This window comes from Rattus rattus, chromosome 5 (genome assembly GCF_011064425.1).
Source record: "Rattus rattus isolate New Zealand chromosome 5, Rrattus_CSIRO_v1, whole genome shotgun sequence".
In the NCBI taxonomy this organism is placed as follows: domain Eukaryota; kingdom Metazoa; phylum Chordata; class Mammalia; order Rodentia; family Muridae; genus Rattus; species Rattus rattus.
The window spans coordinates 64,510,496-64,527,608 of record NC_046158.1 but is presented as its reverse complement, the minus strand read 5'-3'; the positions used below and the strand labels follow the sequence as shown (position 1 = coordinate 64,527,608).

Genomic DNA, 17,113 nt, shown 5'->3' with positions numbered 1-17,113 from the left:
AAAAGACATAGATTAACAAACTGGATATTTAACGAGGACCCTGCATTCTGCTGCCTACAGGAAACACACCTCAGAGACAAAGACAGACACTACCTCAGAGTGAAAGGCTGGAAAAAACAACTTTCCAAGCAAATGGTCAGAAGAAGCAAGCTGGAGTAGCCATTCTAATATCAGATAAAATCAATTTTCAACTAAAAGTCATCAAAAAAGATAAGGAAGGACACTTCATATTCATCAAAGGAAAAATCCACCAAGATGAACTCTCAATCCTAAATATCTATGCCCCAAATACAAGGGCACCTACATACGTAAAAGAAACCTTACTAAAGCTCAAAACACACATTGCACCTCACACAATAATAGTGGGAGATTTCAACACCCCACTCTCATCAATGGACAGATCATGGAAACAGAAATTAAACAGAGATGTAGACAGACTAAGAGAAGTCATGAGCCAAATGGACTTAACGGATATTTATAGAACATTCTATCCTAAAGTAAAAGGATATACCTTCTTCTCAGCTCCTCATGGTACTTTCTCCAAAATTGACCATATAATTGGTCAAAAAACGGGCCTCAACAGGTACAGAAAGATAGAAATAATCCCATGCGTGCTATCAGACCACCACGGCCTAAAACTGGTCTTCAATAACAATAAGGGAAGAATGCCCACATATACGTGGAAATTGAACAATGCTCTACTCAATGATAACCTGGTCAAGGAAGAAATAAAGAAAGAAATTAAAAACTTTTTAGAATTTAATGAAAATGAAGGCACAACATACCCAAACTTATGGGACACAATGAAAGCTAAAGCAAGAGGAAAACTCATAGCTTGAGTGCCTGCAGAAAGAAACAGGAAAGAGCATATGTCAGCAGCTTGACAGCACACCTAAAAAGCTCTAGAACAAAAAAGAAGCAAATACACCCAGGAGAGTAGAAGGAAGGAAATAATCAAACTCAGAGCTGAAATCAACCAAGTAGAAACAAAAAGGACCATAGAAAGAATCAACAGAACCAAAAGTTGGTTCTTTGAGAAAATCAACAAGATAGATAAAACCCTAGCCAGACTAACGAGAGGACACAGAGAGTGTGTCCAAATTAACAAAATCAGAAATGAAAAGGGAGACATAACTACAGATTCAGAGGAAATTAAAAAAATCATCAGATCTTACTATAAAAGCCTATACTCAACAAAACTTGAAAATCTGCAGGAAATGGACAATTTCCTAGACAGATACCAGGTACCAAAGTTAAATCAGGAACAGATAAACCAGTTAAACAACCCCATAACTCCTAAGGAAATAGAAGAAGCATTAAAGGTCTCCCCAACCAAAAAGAGCCCAGGTCCAGACGGGTTTAGTGCAGAATTCTATCAGACCTTCATAGAAGACCTCATACCAATATTATCCAAACTATTCCACAAAATTGAAACAGATGGAGCACTACCAATTCCTTCTATGAAGCCACAATTTTTATACCAAAACCACACAAAGACCCAACAAAGAAAGAGAACTTCAGACCAATTTCCCTTATGAATATGGACGCAAAAATACTCAACAAAATTCTGGCAAACCGAATCCAAGAGCACATCAAAACAATCATCCACCATGATCAAGTAGGCTTCATCCCAGGCATGCAGGGATGGTTTAATATACGGAAAACCATCAACGTGATCCATTATATAAACAAACTGAAAGAACAAAACCACATGATCATTTCATTAGATGCTGAGAAAGCATTTGACAAAATTCAACACCCCTTCATGATAAAAGTCCTGGAAAGAATAGGAATTCAAGGCCCATACCTAAACATAGTAAAAGCCATATACAGCAAACCAGTGGCTAACATTAAACTAAATGGAGAGAAACTTGAAGCAATCCCACTAAAATCAGGGACTAGACAAGGCTGCCCACTCTCTCCCTACTTATTCAATATAGTTCTTGAAGTTCTAGCCAGAGCAATCAGACAACAAAAGGAGGTCAAGGGGATACAGATCGAAAAGAAGAAGTCAAAATATCACTATTTGCAGATGATATGATAGTATATTTAAGTGATCCCAAAAGTTCCACCAGAGAACTACTAAAGCTGATAGACAACTTCAGCAAAGTGGCTGGGTATAAAATTAACTCAAATAAATCAGTAGCCTTCTTCTACACAAAAGAGAAACAGGCCGAGAAAGAAATCAGGGAAATGACACCCTTCATAATAGACCCAAATAATATAAAGTACCTCGGTGTGACTTTAACCAAGCAAGGGAAAGATCTGTACAATAAGAACTTCAAGACACTGAAGAAAGAAATTGAAGAAGACCTCAGAAGATGGAAAGATCTCCCATGCTCATGGATTGGCAGGATTAATATAGTAAAAATGGCCATTTTACCAGAAGCGATCTACAGATTCAATGCAATCCCCATCAAAATACCAATCCAATTCTTCAAAGAGTTAGACAGAACAATTTGCAAATTCATCTGGAATAACAAAAAACCCAGGATAGCTAAAACTATCCTCAACAATAAAAGGACTTCAGGGGGAATCACTATCCCAGAACTCAAGCAGTATTATAGAGCAATAGTGATAAAAACTGCATGGTATTGGTACAGAGACAGACAGATAGACCAATGGAATAGAATTGAAGACCCAGAAATGAACCCACACACCTATGGTCACTTGATTTTTGACAAAGGAGCCAAAACCATCCAATGGAAAAAAGATAGCATTTTCAGCAAATGGTGCTGGTTCAACTGGAGGTCAACATGTAGAAGAATGCAGATCGATCCATGCTTATCACCCTGTACAAAGCTTAAGTCCAAGTGGATCAAGGACCTCCACATCAAACCAGACACACTCAAACTAATAGAAGAAAAACTAGGGAAGCATCTGGAACACATGGGCACTGGAAAAAATTTCCTAAACAAAACACCAATGGCTTATGCTCTAAGATCAAGAATCGACAAATGGGATCTCATAAAACTGCAAAGCTTCTGTAAGGCAAAGGACACTGTGGTTAGGACAAACGGCAACCAACAGATTGGGAAAAGATCTTTACCAATCCTACAAACAGATAGAGGCCTTATATCCAAAATATACAAAGAACTCAAGAAGTTAGACTGTAGGGAAACAAATAACCTATTAAAAGATGGGGTTCAGAGCTAAACAAACAATTCACAGCTGAGGAATGCCGAATGGCTGAGAAACACCTAAAGAAATGTTCAACATCGTTAGTCATAAGGGAAATGCAAATCAAAACAACCCTGAGATTTCACCTCACACCAGTGAGAATGGCTAAGATCAAAAACTCAGGTGACAGCAAATGCTGGCGAGGATGTGGAGAAAGGGGAACACTCCTCCATTGTTGGTGGGATTGCAGACTGGTACAACCATTCTGGAAATCAGTCTGGAGGTTCCTCAGAAAATTGGACATTGAACTGCCTGAGGATCCAGCTATACCTCTCCTGGGCATATACCCAAAAGATGCCCCAACATATAAAAGACACGTGGTCCACTATGTTCATCGCAGCCTTATTTATAATAGCCAGAAGCTGGAAAGAACCCAGATGCCCTTCAACAGAGGAATGGATACAGAAAATGTGGTACATCTACACAATGGAATATTACTCAGCTATCAAAAAAACAATGACTTTATGAAATTGTAGGCAAATGGTTGGAACTGGAAAAATATCATCCTGAGGAGCTAACCTAATCACAGAAAGACATACATGGTATGTACTCATTGATAAGTGGCTATTAGCCCAAATGCTCGAATTACCCTAGATGCCTAGAACAAATGAAACTCAAGACGGATGATCAAAATGTGAATGCATATCGCTCCTGAGAGACACAGCCAGAATACAGCAAATACAGAGGTGTATGCCAGCAGGAAACCACTGAACTGAGAACAGGACCCCCGTTGAAGGAATCAGAGAAAGAACTGGAAGAGCTTGAAGGAGCTCGAGACCCCATATGTACAGCAATGCCAACCAAACAGAGCTTCCAGGGACTAAGCCACTACCCAAAGACTATACATGGACTGACCCTGGACTCTGACCTCATAGGTAGCAATGAATATCCTAGTAAGAGCACCAGTGGAAGGGGAAGCCCTGGGTCCTGCTAAGACTGAACCCCCAGTGAACTAGACTGTTGGGGAGAGGGAAGCAAGGGGGGGAGGGTTGGGAGGGGAACACCCATAAGGAAGGGGAGGGGGGAGGGGGATGTTTGCCCGGAAACCGGGAAAGGGAATAACACTCGAAATGTATATAAGAAATACTCAAGTTAATAATAATAATAATAAAAAAAAAAGAGTCTTTTAAGATAATTAAGATATCTGTCAGGGCCCTTCTGGCTTCTAGAGTCTCTAGTGAGAATTCTGGTGTAATACTGATAGGTCTGCCTTTATGTGTTACTTGGTCATTTTCCATTGTAACATTTTTATATTTTGTTTTTGTTTTGTATATTTAATGTTTTGATTCTTATGTGGGAGAAGCATTTTCAGTTCTGGTCCAATATGTGGTGGTCTGTAAACTTCCTGTATATTTACAACAATCTGATTTCTTTGGTTAGGAAAATTTTCTTCTATGATTTTTTAAAGGTATTTTCTGAGTCTTTGATCTGAAAAATCATCTTCTATTCCTATTATTTTTTAGGTTTTTCATAATATGCCAAATTTCCTGGATGTTTTGTATCAGAAACTTTTTAGATTTCACATATTCTTAGACCAGTATATCAATTTCTTCTATTGCAACTTCCATGCCTGAGATTCTTCCTTCCATTTCTTGTTGGTGATCCTAGTGTTTGTATTTCCTATTCTCTTTCCATCTACAGGGTTGCCGCCATTTGTTTTTTTAAATTGCTTATATTTTTATTTTCAAGTCTTGAACAGTTTTATTCATTTCCTTCACATGTTTGATTTTATTTTTAAAATTTCTCTAATGGATTTTTTCCTCTTTAAAAGACTCTATCATCTTCATAAAATGATATTTGGCATCATTGCCTTGCTCTTCATATGTATTAGGATATCCAGGACTTGCTATAATACGAAAGCTGGATGTTGATGGTTTCATTCTGCTCCTCATATCTCTCTCTCTCTCTCTCTCTCTCTCTCTCTCTCTCTCTGGCTCTGCTGGCCAGGTAATCCTTGGTGGATTTAAGGCCCTGGGGCTGCAGGCAGAGTTGATCTTCCCTAATGATCATAGGTCTCTCTTTGTCCTGGGTAGGAGCAGGCCTTCAGGGAAGTAGGTAGAAATGATTGACCAGTGTGGAAACGTGCATTCAGGAAGGCAGCAGGGATATGTCCATGGGAATAAGTGCAGATCTAGGATTGAAGTTAGAGGTGCTGATAGAAAAATAGAGCAAAGGGGGCACAGAGCAGATGTCACAGACGCTGGGATTGATGATGGCATAGCAAGTGGGAGAATTTGTGAATGGTAATTGCTAACACCATCCCCACCCACAGTTGTACTAGATGGCAGCAGGACTCCTGGGAGGTAGGCAGAGCTGTGACTCAGGGAAAAGAGTGCAAATCCAGGATTGCATGTAGAGGTATGGACAAGAAGGTATAGCATAGAGCGAATCAGCACTTTGTTAGTAAGAAAATAAATTGATGCATTTTGCTGTTCTCATTTGGTCTTCCATAATGATAAATGTAAACCATTTTTTATAAATAATTTTTCAAGCAGTTTCTTTATTCATACTTCAGGAATTACATGCAAAAATAAAAGTTAAAATTTTAAATCATGAGAATATGTCCAGTTCTCCCAAACTTTTGTCCTATCTCTTTGGTAGAAGTGTTTCCTTTTTAGCATGATTTCTTTGGATCCTAATATGATTTCCTATATTTTAACTAATAGTATACAGTAAAATTATATGTTCATACATCCCGTGATTATTCCCTCTTCCTGGTGGGATTAGAAAGAACCAGAAAATGAAAAGAATTCTGAATCATGCAAATCAGTCTCCCCTCACTGCTGCTTTTAAATTTTTCTGATTTTAATTTCACAAAATTTTGACAATTATATCCTCCATTCTTTTGACCATACCCACCCTTCTAAATCTTCTTGTTTTAATTAAGTTTACCAAGGCTATTCTGGGTGGCCCAGAAATTCTTAGATATGTAGTCTTTCACTGTATTATGCTAGATATATTAGGAATATATTTTTACAGAAAACTCTCATTCCCATTCCTTCACAAGAAGTTAACAGTTGCTTATATTTCCATGGATATGGATAGCATCTCATGAGAACCTCTCACCTACATGATGAGATTTGATCTACCTGGTACCAATATTGCTTCACTCCTTCTTTAAAAGGGGAACAAGAATACCCTTGGCAGGGAAGAGAGAGTCAAAGATTAAAACAGAGACTGAAGGAACACCCATTCAGAGCCTGCCCCACATGTGGCCCATACATATACAGCCACCCAATTAGACAAGATGGATGAAGCAAAGAAGGCAGACCGACAGGAGCCGGATGTAGATCAATCCTGAGAGACACAGCCAGAATACAGCAAATCCAGAGGCGAATGCCAGCAGCAAACCACTGAACTGAGAATAGGACCCCCGTTGAAGGAATCAGAGAAAGAACTGGAAGAGCTTGAAGGTGCTCGTGACCCCTTATGTACAACAATGCCAAGCAACCAGAGCTTCCAGGGACTAAGCCACTACCTAAAGACTATACATGGACTGACCCTGGACTCTGACCTCGTAGGTAGCAATGAATATCCTAGTAAGAGCACCAGTGAAGGGGAAGCCCTGGGTCCTGCTAAGACTGAACCCCAGAACTAGATTGTTGGGGGAGGGCGGCAAGGGGGAGGATGGGGAGGGAACACCCATAAAGAAGGAGGGGGAGGGATTGCCTGGAAACCGGAAAGGGAATAACACTCTAAATGTATATAAGAAATACTCAAAGTTAATAAATAAAGAAATAAAAAAGAATGTAGGTATTCCACATTTTAAATCTTACAAATATTTTGAATATTTTCAATTATTTGTACAATCTAATTATAGTCGATGATTTACTAACATTTATTTATTTTTTTTTTTTTGGGTGTTCAAATATTGTTCCTAGAGGGTTTTTTTTTTTAATTTTTTCTTTATTAACTTGAGTATTTCTTGAGCTTGCTAGGCAAGTGCTCTACCACTGAGCTAAATCCCCAAACCTCTTATTTACATTTTGATTGTTATTCCCCTTCCTGGTTCCCAGGCCAACATCCCCCTAACCCCTCCCCCTCCATTTCTATGTGGGCTTCCTCTCCCCATCCTCCCCACATTACCACCCTCCCCCCAACAGTCACATTCATTGGGGGTTCAGTCTTGGCAGGACCAAGGGCTTTCCCTTCCACTGGTGCTCTTACTAGGCTATTCATTGTTGCCTATGAGGTTGGAGCCCAGGGTCAGTCCATGTTTAGTCTTTGGGTAGTGTCACTAACATTCATTTTATTTTGTAATTTACCATTTTCTCATTTTATTACTCTGTGTTGCTTATTATTTGTAAAAACATCATGTGTTTCATAACTTTTTTAATACATAAGAATAATGATAATAAAAATGAACCTTCTTAATGATTAACACTGACAAGAATATCTATATCCCATTAGTTGGAAAATACCTAACCCTATCCATCATTGGTTAATGTTTCTGTTGTACTGCTTCTTACCTGCATGTAAAGCTGTCAGTCTTCTATTCCTCATTTATGGTTTTATTACTCTGGTAGCTGTGTACATGTACATTGTTGCATTTTAAGTTTTAATGATTTTTAATGAAACAAGAATTTGTGATTTTTTTATAGCCTTTAATTTATTTTGCAATTTTAGTTTCACAAAAATTTGGTATACTATACATTAATATCCAGCATAGGCTTACTACTGTATATTTAAAAACTTTTGTCTTATTTTTAAAAGATTGATTTTCTTCTGAAATATGCACATGCACAAATTTTGAATTCCTTGTATAAACTATTTTCTTCCTATTCATATATTCTTATGGTGATATATACATATATATATAGATAGATATAGATAGAGATATAGATTAGATAAATTAGATATACATAAAGATATATCAATGTGTGGTAGATATAGATATTTGTATGTGTGTGTAGTGTCATCTTCAATCATGCTTCATCTCATTGTTTTTATTTTTATTTAAAATACCTTATCTAACAAAATATATGTGAAATATCTCCCTCTTTTCTACCATTTTCATTTTCTCCATTTTATTTTCTGTTTCTCCTCAATTTCTATCCCATATAGCTCCATTCAGTTTATGCCTCTCATTCAAAAATAAAAAACAAAAAACAAAACAAAACAAAAAAAGAGGCTTCTAAATGATTGTAATAAAGTAAAATAAAATAAAATAAGATTTAAAAATAGAAAAATCCAACACATCAGAATTGTCCAAAACAATAAAAGAAAACAAGCCTAACTGAAGTCAAAAGATTCAGAGACTCGCACATTCACGCAACCAGGAATCCTATAAAAGCACTAAGCTGAAAAATATAATATATTCCAAGAGAACCAAGTAAATATGACTGCAGGCTCTATGTATTCTGCTTCACACTCTGCATTCATATAAGCTTTGATTCTATTTCTGAGTAAGACCTTTTATTCTTCGTGTCCTCCATCCACTGGGGCTCTCGCTGTTTTAGAAACTTCTTCCACATGGTATTATCTTGATGATATTTGAATTAATCATATAATATTCATGTCAATCTTGTATTGAATATGCTTTAAACACTTTCAATTCAAAATTTCATTTTAAGTGAAACCTTTGGAGGAAGTACAAATTTGACTTAATACAGTTGAATTGTCATTATTTTCAATTCTGATATATAAAAATATCATGAATGAGGGGTTGGGGATTTGGCTCAGTGGTAGAGCGCTTGCCTATGAAGTGCAAGGTCCTGGGTTCGGTCCCCAGCCCCGAAAAAAAAAAAAGAAAAAAAATATCATGAATGGAGTTTAGTGATGTACATTATTATATGAAATAATTTATGATTAAGACAAAATGTTCAAAATTATGTAATAAATATGAAACTGTAGATAATACATTACATTTTGAGCAATCATTTTAATACATTATGAAATTTTTATTTCTCAGTATCCATACCACAGAGTTAAAGACAAAGCAATTTAGGATATAGAAAAATTGTAACTGCTGTAAGAATGTTTATATTTCAGTTGTTAAAAAATCAGCACAGAGATCTGTCATGTGATGTGACAAGGCATAGATTTTGGGCTTTTCTAATTGCTGAAAATGGTAATAAAACTTTTCTCTGTCACTGACTCTCTCTTTCTTTTTCTCAGTTTCTGTCTATCACTGTCCTCTCTCTCTTCCAACTGAAATCTATCCTTCAAATCATCTATTTAGATATTTTAATGTGAAATATTTAGTAAATTTGACTTTTAAACAAATTGCTAAAGCAAGATATAAAGTAAAATAGAAGGTCCTTATAGAAATATTAGATAAAAGAAAGTAACAGCATGAACAGAAATGCATTTGGAAAGACTACAGGTTTTAAAAATACTATAAAAAAGAAAAAGACAGTCAGAGACTAAGCAAAAATGTCATTATTTTCACCATCATGTTTCTTCTTTAAAAAAGATATTTGAAAGATGACCACTATATGTTATGAAGAAAACTAAATTAAACAAATATTCACAAAACAAAAAAGCAGAAGTTTAGAAAACAAATACATGTCCACACATAACAATGTGTGGATCTGTATCAGAGGTCAGAGAGATTTAGCTCCAGAACAATGAAATAACAGCTACAAAAACTTGGAAAACAATAGCTGTGATAAATCCAAACATAAGGACTGAAGACAGGAAATCCAATGAGGACTAAGTTTAGACAAAGCTCATTTTAGGAAGTGACCCCAAACCTTAAGAATTTTATGAAATTAACTATCTTAGACTGAGTTGAACAGGTAACCTAGAAAAGCAGTACCTAACAATGTGAGCATAAATGGATATTTTCCATGCTTTACATTAACTAAATTACTTTTTACATTGAGTACAACCAGTACAATAAACTTTTAACAAAAGAGTATCATTTAAATGATATAGTTTGGTAGCAACACACACACACACACAAAACACATACATACACACCAAAGTGAGAGAGAGAGAGAGAGAGAGAGAGAGAGAGAGAGAGAGAGAGAGAGAGAGAGACTTCATGCATTATGGTTTATAGCACCATGCTTGAAATTCCATTTGTATGCATCTGTATTTTTCTATTTTAAGTTTCCCCACCATGTCAGTAAGTTATTGTGTAATTTCCTCAGTGCCACCATGACATCTTTGTTCCTCAGAGTGTATATAATGGGATTCAAAGCTGGGATCAAAATGGTGTAGAAAAGAGAGAGAATCTTCCCCATTCCTTCTGACTCACTGTGTTTTGGCTGCAAGTAAGTAATGCTTGCTGTTCCATAGAACAAGACTACAACTATCAGGTGAGAAGAGCAGGTGGAAAAAGCCTTGGCCATCCCTTTGGCTGAGGACAGTTTCATAATGTTGCAGATAATCTTGATGTATGAGACAATGATTAGCAGAAATGGAACCATAACAAACCCCACTGCAACAACATAGACTGCAACTGTATTCATAAATGTGTCACCACAAGCAAGCTTGAGTAGTGGGGGAATATCACAGAAGAAGTGATCTATTCTGTTAGAAGCACAAAAGGGCAGAGAGAATATCTGGTAGGTCTGCCCAATTTCTACTGGAATCCCACTGATCCAGGAGGCAGCAACAAGCTGTAAACACACGGTATTTTTCATGAGTAGAGAATATTGTAGAGGTTGGCAAATAGCCACATAGCGATCATAGGCCATGGCTGCTAGCAAGAGGCACTCTGTGCCTCCCAACATAAGGACAAAATACATTTGTGTTGCACAGGCCAGCACAGAAATGTTTCCTTTTAGAGTATATAGATCCATAAGCATTCTTGGGATAGTAGCTGTTACATAACAGATTTCCAAAAAGGAAAAGTTGCTAAGGAAATAATACATAGGGGTCTGGAGAGCAGGGTCAGTTTTAGCTAACAGTATTATAATGCTGTTGCACAACAGAATAGTCACATACATGAACAAAAATATCACAAACAGCACCCATTGCAAATGAGGAACATTAGAAAACCCCAGAAGAATAAATTCCATCCGTGTAGAGGCATTCGAGTTTTCTCGTTTGAATAGATCTTCATCTGTAGATAATGTATATTTGAAAGATAATTTAATTGTATTTTTAAGAAATGTAATTCAAGATAATTGAATCACATGCACATATGCCACATGATATGTTAAGACTCCATCCATCTATCTCAGATTCTATACTTGAGACTTCAAAAAATCAATGAATATGTAGTTTACATTAATTCAATTCATAAATTTAATGTATCTTATTGGAGAATGTATTATGACATATACATATATACAGGTATACATACATGTAGTAATTTACTAGTGTATATTATGAGGAAACACTATTTTACCACTGATAGATAATTGTGTTACATTATATTTTAACATTTCTCTGTGTTTCTAATATTTTTCTTGCTTTGCCTATTCTTCTCCATAAAAATTTTTACCTTGAAAGTATTTTTATCTGCTCATTCAAAATGAGATTATTAATCCTCTTTGTAGTATTTCAGTGACAGTCAATATTGTGCAGACATTTTCTGATGAAAAGAACATGTATTAGGATGCTATGTTTCACCTTTCATTTCTCAATTATGCCCAAGTTTGGAAACCTAAGTCTCAGCACTCTGCTCAGCAAACTTTCCTACTGACAGCTCTTATCCACGGTATGAAAAATTTTATTCCAGGCAAAACATAAAACACAGAATTATAGAACTTTTCTGTTCAAATTGCCTTCAATTCAATTACAGCTGTTAAGAAAACCTAATATTTGTTAAATACTTAACTTTATAACAGTGAGCATAAGGTTTTATTCAGACTGTATTTTTGTAGTGCTCTACTTGGTTCAAATTATTTCTCTATGACTCTCCTCTAAAATTCTGAAAACTTCATGAATATATTCCATTTTCCTAAACTGTATTTCACCTATGTATCTTTGAGTACATTAATTGCTCCTTTGTATTAACATAAGAGTAAACCAATTTCTATAGTTAAATATCCCTGTACTTTGTCGCGTTTATTAGTAATAGTTTCAAGACAATGTCAAACATAATAATTGCACAATTAGTGCCTCTAGTATTATTTGAAATGCACAGTTTCAATGCACAAATGCTGTAAGAAATTAAATAAATACAAATAAGCATTCTAACTAGTATTTTAAACAATATCATTAGAATTTATAGTTTTTGATTCATTGTTTTTGATTTTCAGGTTGAAAAGTATTCTAAATAATACAACATAGCAACACAATTATATGTTACCTTGATAGAACTTCATTAAGTTGATTATGGAAGTACAAATGGCTTTTAGCCTGTGACTTAATAAACCCTCCTCAAGAACGCACTCTCCCATGAAAAAATGATACCTGGCTTTGGGCATTCAGTATTACTAAAGTAGAAATATACTACCCCTGGGGACTACCTTGGCTCATGTGTTAATTTAAATTTTTGTAGATACACAGATGGCAAATGTTCTGGCTTTATTTCAGAGCCAGGATTTCCAAAATGATCCATCTCTGTCATCAACTTTTGTTAGCATAGATGATTCTCCCTTCCTAGAGAGTTCCTCTAAAAGTGAAATAATATTCAATTTCTTAGTTTTACTTAATAGAAGGAGATGCACTATTTCAATCTGTAGTCATTGAGGATTACAATGGCATGACTTTCTTTGCTGCTATTTTTCTCCTGGCTCATAAAGTCAGGCTATCTTGTCCTAACAGACAATGAGCCTTGTACCATACATACTGATCTCTCTATCTTCCATGTTTAGAGTAGCACAATCCCTTTTCACAAGTAGAATTCACAGTCCTAAACTGACTTTTAAGAAAATATAAGGATAACCACAAGCATGAATTTTTTTTTTTTTTTTTTTTATTAACTTGAGTATTTCTCATTTCGAATGTTATTCTCTTTCCTGGTTTCCGGGCAAACATCCCCCTAATCCCTCCCCCTCCCCTTCTTGATGGGTGTTCCCCTCCCCACCCTCCCCCCATTGCCGCCCTCCCCCCAACAATCACGTTTACTGGGGGTTCAGTCTTAGCAGGACCAATGGCTTCCCCTTCCACTGGTGATCTTACTAGGATATTCATTGCTACCTATGAGGTCAGAGTCCAGGGTCAGTCCATGTATAGTCTTTAGGTAGTGGCTTAGTCCCTGGAAGCTCTAGTTGCTTGGCATTGTTGTTCATAAGGGGTCTTGAGCCCCTTCAAGCTCTTCCAGTTCTTTCTCTGATTCCTTCAACAGGGGTCCTATTCTCAGATCAGTGGTTTGCTGCTGGCATACGCCTCTGTGTTTGATGTATTCTGGCTGTGTCTCTCCGGAGAGATCTACATCTGGCTTCTGTCGGCCTGCACTTCTTTGCTTCATCCATCTTGTCTAATTGGGTGGCTGTATATGTATGGGCCACATGTGGGGCAGGCTCTGAATGGGTGTTCCTTCTGTCTCTGTTTTAATCTTCACAAGCATGAATTTTAACACAGTTTTTAGACTTTTTTTTTTAGGTGTTTATGGGTCACACCTTAAACACAACAAAATTACTCTCCAATTTTCTCATGGATGCAGTAACATATTTTCTTCTTGTTTTCATTCCTATGGTTGTTTGAGAGAGTGTTTTAATGAAATTTCATTATCTTTCTTTTCTTTTTTTTTTTTACAACAAAATACGTGTCAGCACTGAACCTCCATACATGTTTTATCAAAGTATGCATTCTGATTTATTCTATTTTATCACAAAATTGCTAACTAAATATTTTGTGATTCACTTAATTGTCACAATACGAGAAAATATCTCAGAAAATAAAACATTGCATTACTTATGCTAGTTATTGACAAACAAATAAATTATTTTACAGTTATAACATAGTACAGTTGTGTGGTCAATAATTAGGAATTCTGGTTCCATCATTTCCTAGACAATAATCATCGTCACATAGACAACTGGATCTCAAAAAAGTTGAAATATAAAAACTTCATAAGAAAATACATAGGGTTTGTGCATGTATGTGGTTGAATGTTTATGTTCCTTCATAAATCTCTCTCTCTCTCCCTCTCTCTCTCTCTCTCTCTCTCTCTCTCTCTCTCTCTCTCTGAAGAGTCATATGGGTATAACTTTCAAAAGTCAGTTCTCTTATTAAGGAGTGATCTTTTCTATTCTTTCTGTTGCTCCGGGGTATACTTTAGTCAAGCTGGTCCATGGACATCCAGCTCATCTCTCTAGGAATGCTAGGATTACAGATGTACACACTGATTCTAGGTATTTTAAAGGCTCTGGTAATCAAACTCAAGGAACTTACAAGCAAGCACTCACCATTGCAAAGACTTATCTGTTCTCCCCCACCCCCTAAACCTGCTTTTTGGGAGTCAACTATTCAAATATATATCATTTTTTGTGTGGTCCATACATAAAGGGTATAATGAGATTTGTGCAATTTCCTGTGACTTGAAAAACTAAAATTCATAGTTCCAGATTGAATATGATAGAACTAGGTATTGGTGGTTTTAGACTGCCATATGCAAAATCCACATTTTGGGGAACATAAACTTTCTCCAGCAAAATTCTTGTCTTTGCCCAAAGGTTATTTCTCCCATCTTATAGCATTCTTTGAATGTCTTTTATTCTTAATCATACATTTTAACTTTCTTGTCAAGATTTTACAATTCTCTATAGGTTTGTGTAATGCAGAAGACCTAGACACTTCATTTACATATGGAAAGCCAGTGTCTTTAAAACTTGTCATTTTGAATTCATTACTGAAAACACTTGAAAGGGCAGATTTGTGCAAAGTAACATTAGTAGTGTCTGGTAGAGTCTATGATGAATTTTTCCAATGCCAAGTATATATTCTAATACCATATGGTTGAGGCATTTCATTGCTGGCCAACTCTCACAGAATGTCTATTTTTGAACGTTGGCTACCTAGAAGGTTCTTCTTTCTTCCACCCTTCTTTATTTTCTTCCAGCCTTTCAACACCTTAACACTGGATAACAGAGAAATAAGCATGTAGAGGAAAGGAAAGAGATCCCTGAATGAAATTAGGAGTTGGAAAGGTGATGACATTATTGTTCGACTATTTTCTGCTGATTAGGGAAGTTGATTTCTTTGGGGCTAGTTTGAACTTCTCTTTCAAGATATTTAATTTCTTCTTGCTTCTTCTTTGCACAGACACTTAATAAACTACAATTAACAATAACCAAAACAACCACTCACCTACCCAGGCTCCTTGGGATCTAGCATTTATATACCCACTTAAAACTCACCAGAATTCCAAATCTCTTAAATAGCAGACACTCTTCTATAGGTGGCAAAATCACACCCTAGCTAGAGCACCAAGCAAATCATTGTACATCTGCTGTAGAGATCTGAATCAGACCTATATCTGACATCTGGGTTGTATTCTTATTATATATCTGTGATTACTTTTGAAGAAATAAATATTCCAAAATTGTTACTACGAAGGACAGTGTCAGTTACAGCCTCAGTCTGTTAGCTACTTTTGCACGTACTGCAAAAGTGTAAAAGAGAAAGAAAAATCACCTTTATTGTCACAATTAGTATTAAAGGCATGTTTTGAAATCAAAAAGCCATTCTCTTATATGATAATGTTTATTTTTAATACATTCAACAGCAGAAAATTAATTTCCATGAGTAACTGTTGAACTTTAAAAAATCCAGTTGTGTTTTTTAGAATCTTAATGTCATTTGTGAATTTGTAAAACTAACAGCATACAGTTTTTACCAAATTAACTTTTTATGTAAAACATAGACATGATCTTTAAAATTATGCAACATTAGAGACCCATACCCAAAACCAACCCAGAACTAAGATTCAGAACTTATAACACCAACAAATGTTCTCTCACACAAATATGGGACATATTTTTCTCCATCCTTTACCCTGCCTATCAATTATGATCAATTAAGACCCATATACTGTAAGAATGTATACTTTGGGAATGTATAGCCTTTTGCCTTTTATGAAGATTTTATCTTACTTGTATCAATATAGTAAACCAATGATTCATTTTGGACTAAATTCCATTTGGGTAAGAAAGCTTTAATTTTTGTTTTTATTCCTATCTTATTGAAACTTTATTTGACTCAAAGTTCCTGTGCTTATAAATATATTTTGTATTGTCATTAGTAAATGTATCTAGCACACATTTTTATTTCTTCCAAGTCTTATTTAGGATTGGAAAGGTGATGTGAATGAAGACATTTTAGTAAAGTCATAATGTGTCCTACAATGTTTATGTTACTTCACATTTCAAATGCTAGTGAATGAAATTTTATTCATTATTTTTAAATATTTTAAGTATTTGAAAATTTTATTCATATATATATATGGATATATACATACATATATATATATATGTATATAGGTGATGCCCACTCCTTCTTTTTCTTTCTCCAATTTGCCAAAACTTACTAATCTACTCTTCTTATGAATATAATGTCTTCTTTACAATAATATTCTCTATTTCACTGTGTCTACTTGGTACTTCCAATGTGCACATGGATATAATGACATCTACTGGAGCATGAGCTTCTATTTTCCTCAACTTATTTAGCCATGTTGACCATGCTGGAATTTTAATCTTACTTAATGTTTTGCAGGTTTCACACAGATTACAGAGTTTGTGATTGCGAATGCCATCTCATATTCTAAAGACACGAATATGAGGCTATGGGTCTCTGTGTTTGTTCTCATCTGTTTTAGGAGGAAGGTTCTCTGATGATGACTGAATAAGCCACTTATTTATGAACCTACCAGAATATGATTAGTAGTTTTGATACCTTTTTTAGACCACTAAAGTTGAGGTTTACCATAGATCTCTGTGTTGGCTATCCCACTGGTCCTTCATTACCCAAATAATGTATGGTAGGGGTTGCTTCTTGTGGAGTGGAATTTAGGTTAAATCAGACATTGCTTGACTACTTCCATTGGTTCTGTGCTACCAATGTCCTAGCGTTTTCAGGTAGAACATAC

At 35.7% G+C, this 17,113-nt stretch overlaps 1 protein-coding gene across 2 annotated transcripts; it reads right to left on the bottom strand.

Moving 5' to 3' along the window:
• Positions 1–10,226: 10,226 nt before the first annotated feature.
• Positions 10,227–16,601, bottom strand: LOC116900328 (olfactory receptor 10AG1-like). Of its 2 annotated transcripts, none has more exons than XM_032902085.1 (2): positions 16,593–16,601; positions 10,227–11,168 (listed from the first exon to the last, which is right to left on the bottom strand). In XM_032902085.1, exon 2 carries the CDS (start codon positions 11,148–11,150, stop codon positions 10,227–10,229), a length of 924 nt encoding a protein of 307 aa, XP_032757976.1. In that variant the 5' UTR covers positions 11,151–11,168; positions 16,593–16,601. The 2 variants fall into 2 exon arrangements, with proteins under 2 accessions (XP_032757976.1, XP_032757975.1); XM_032902084.1 differs by lacking the exon at positions 16,593–16,601 and adding an exon at positions 13,002–13,020 and having other exon boundaries at positions 10,227–11,176.
• Positions 16,602–17,113: the final 512 nt, after the last annotated feature.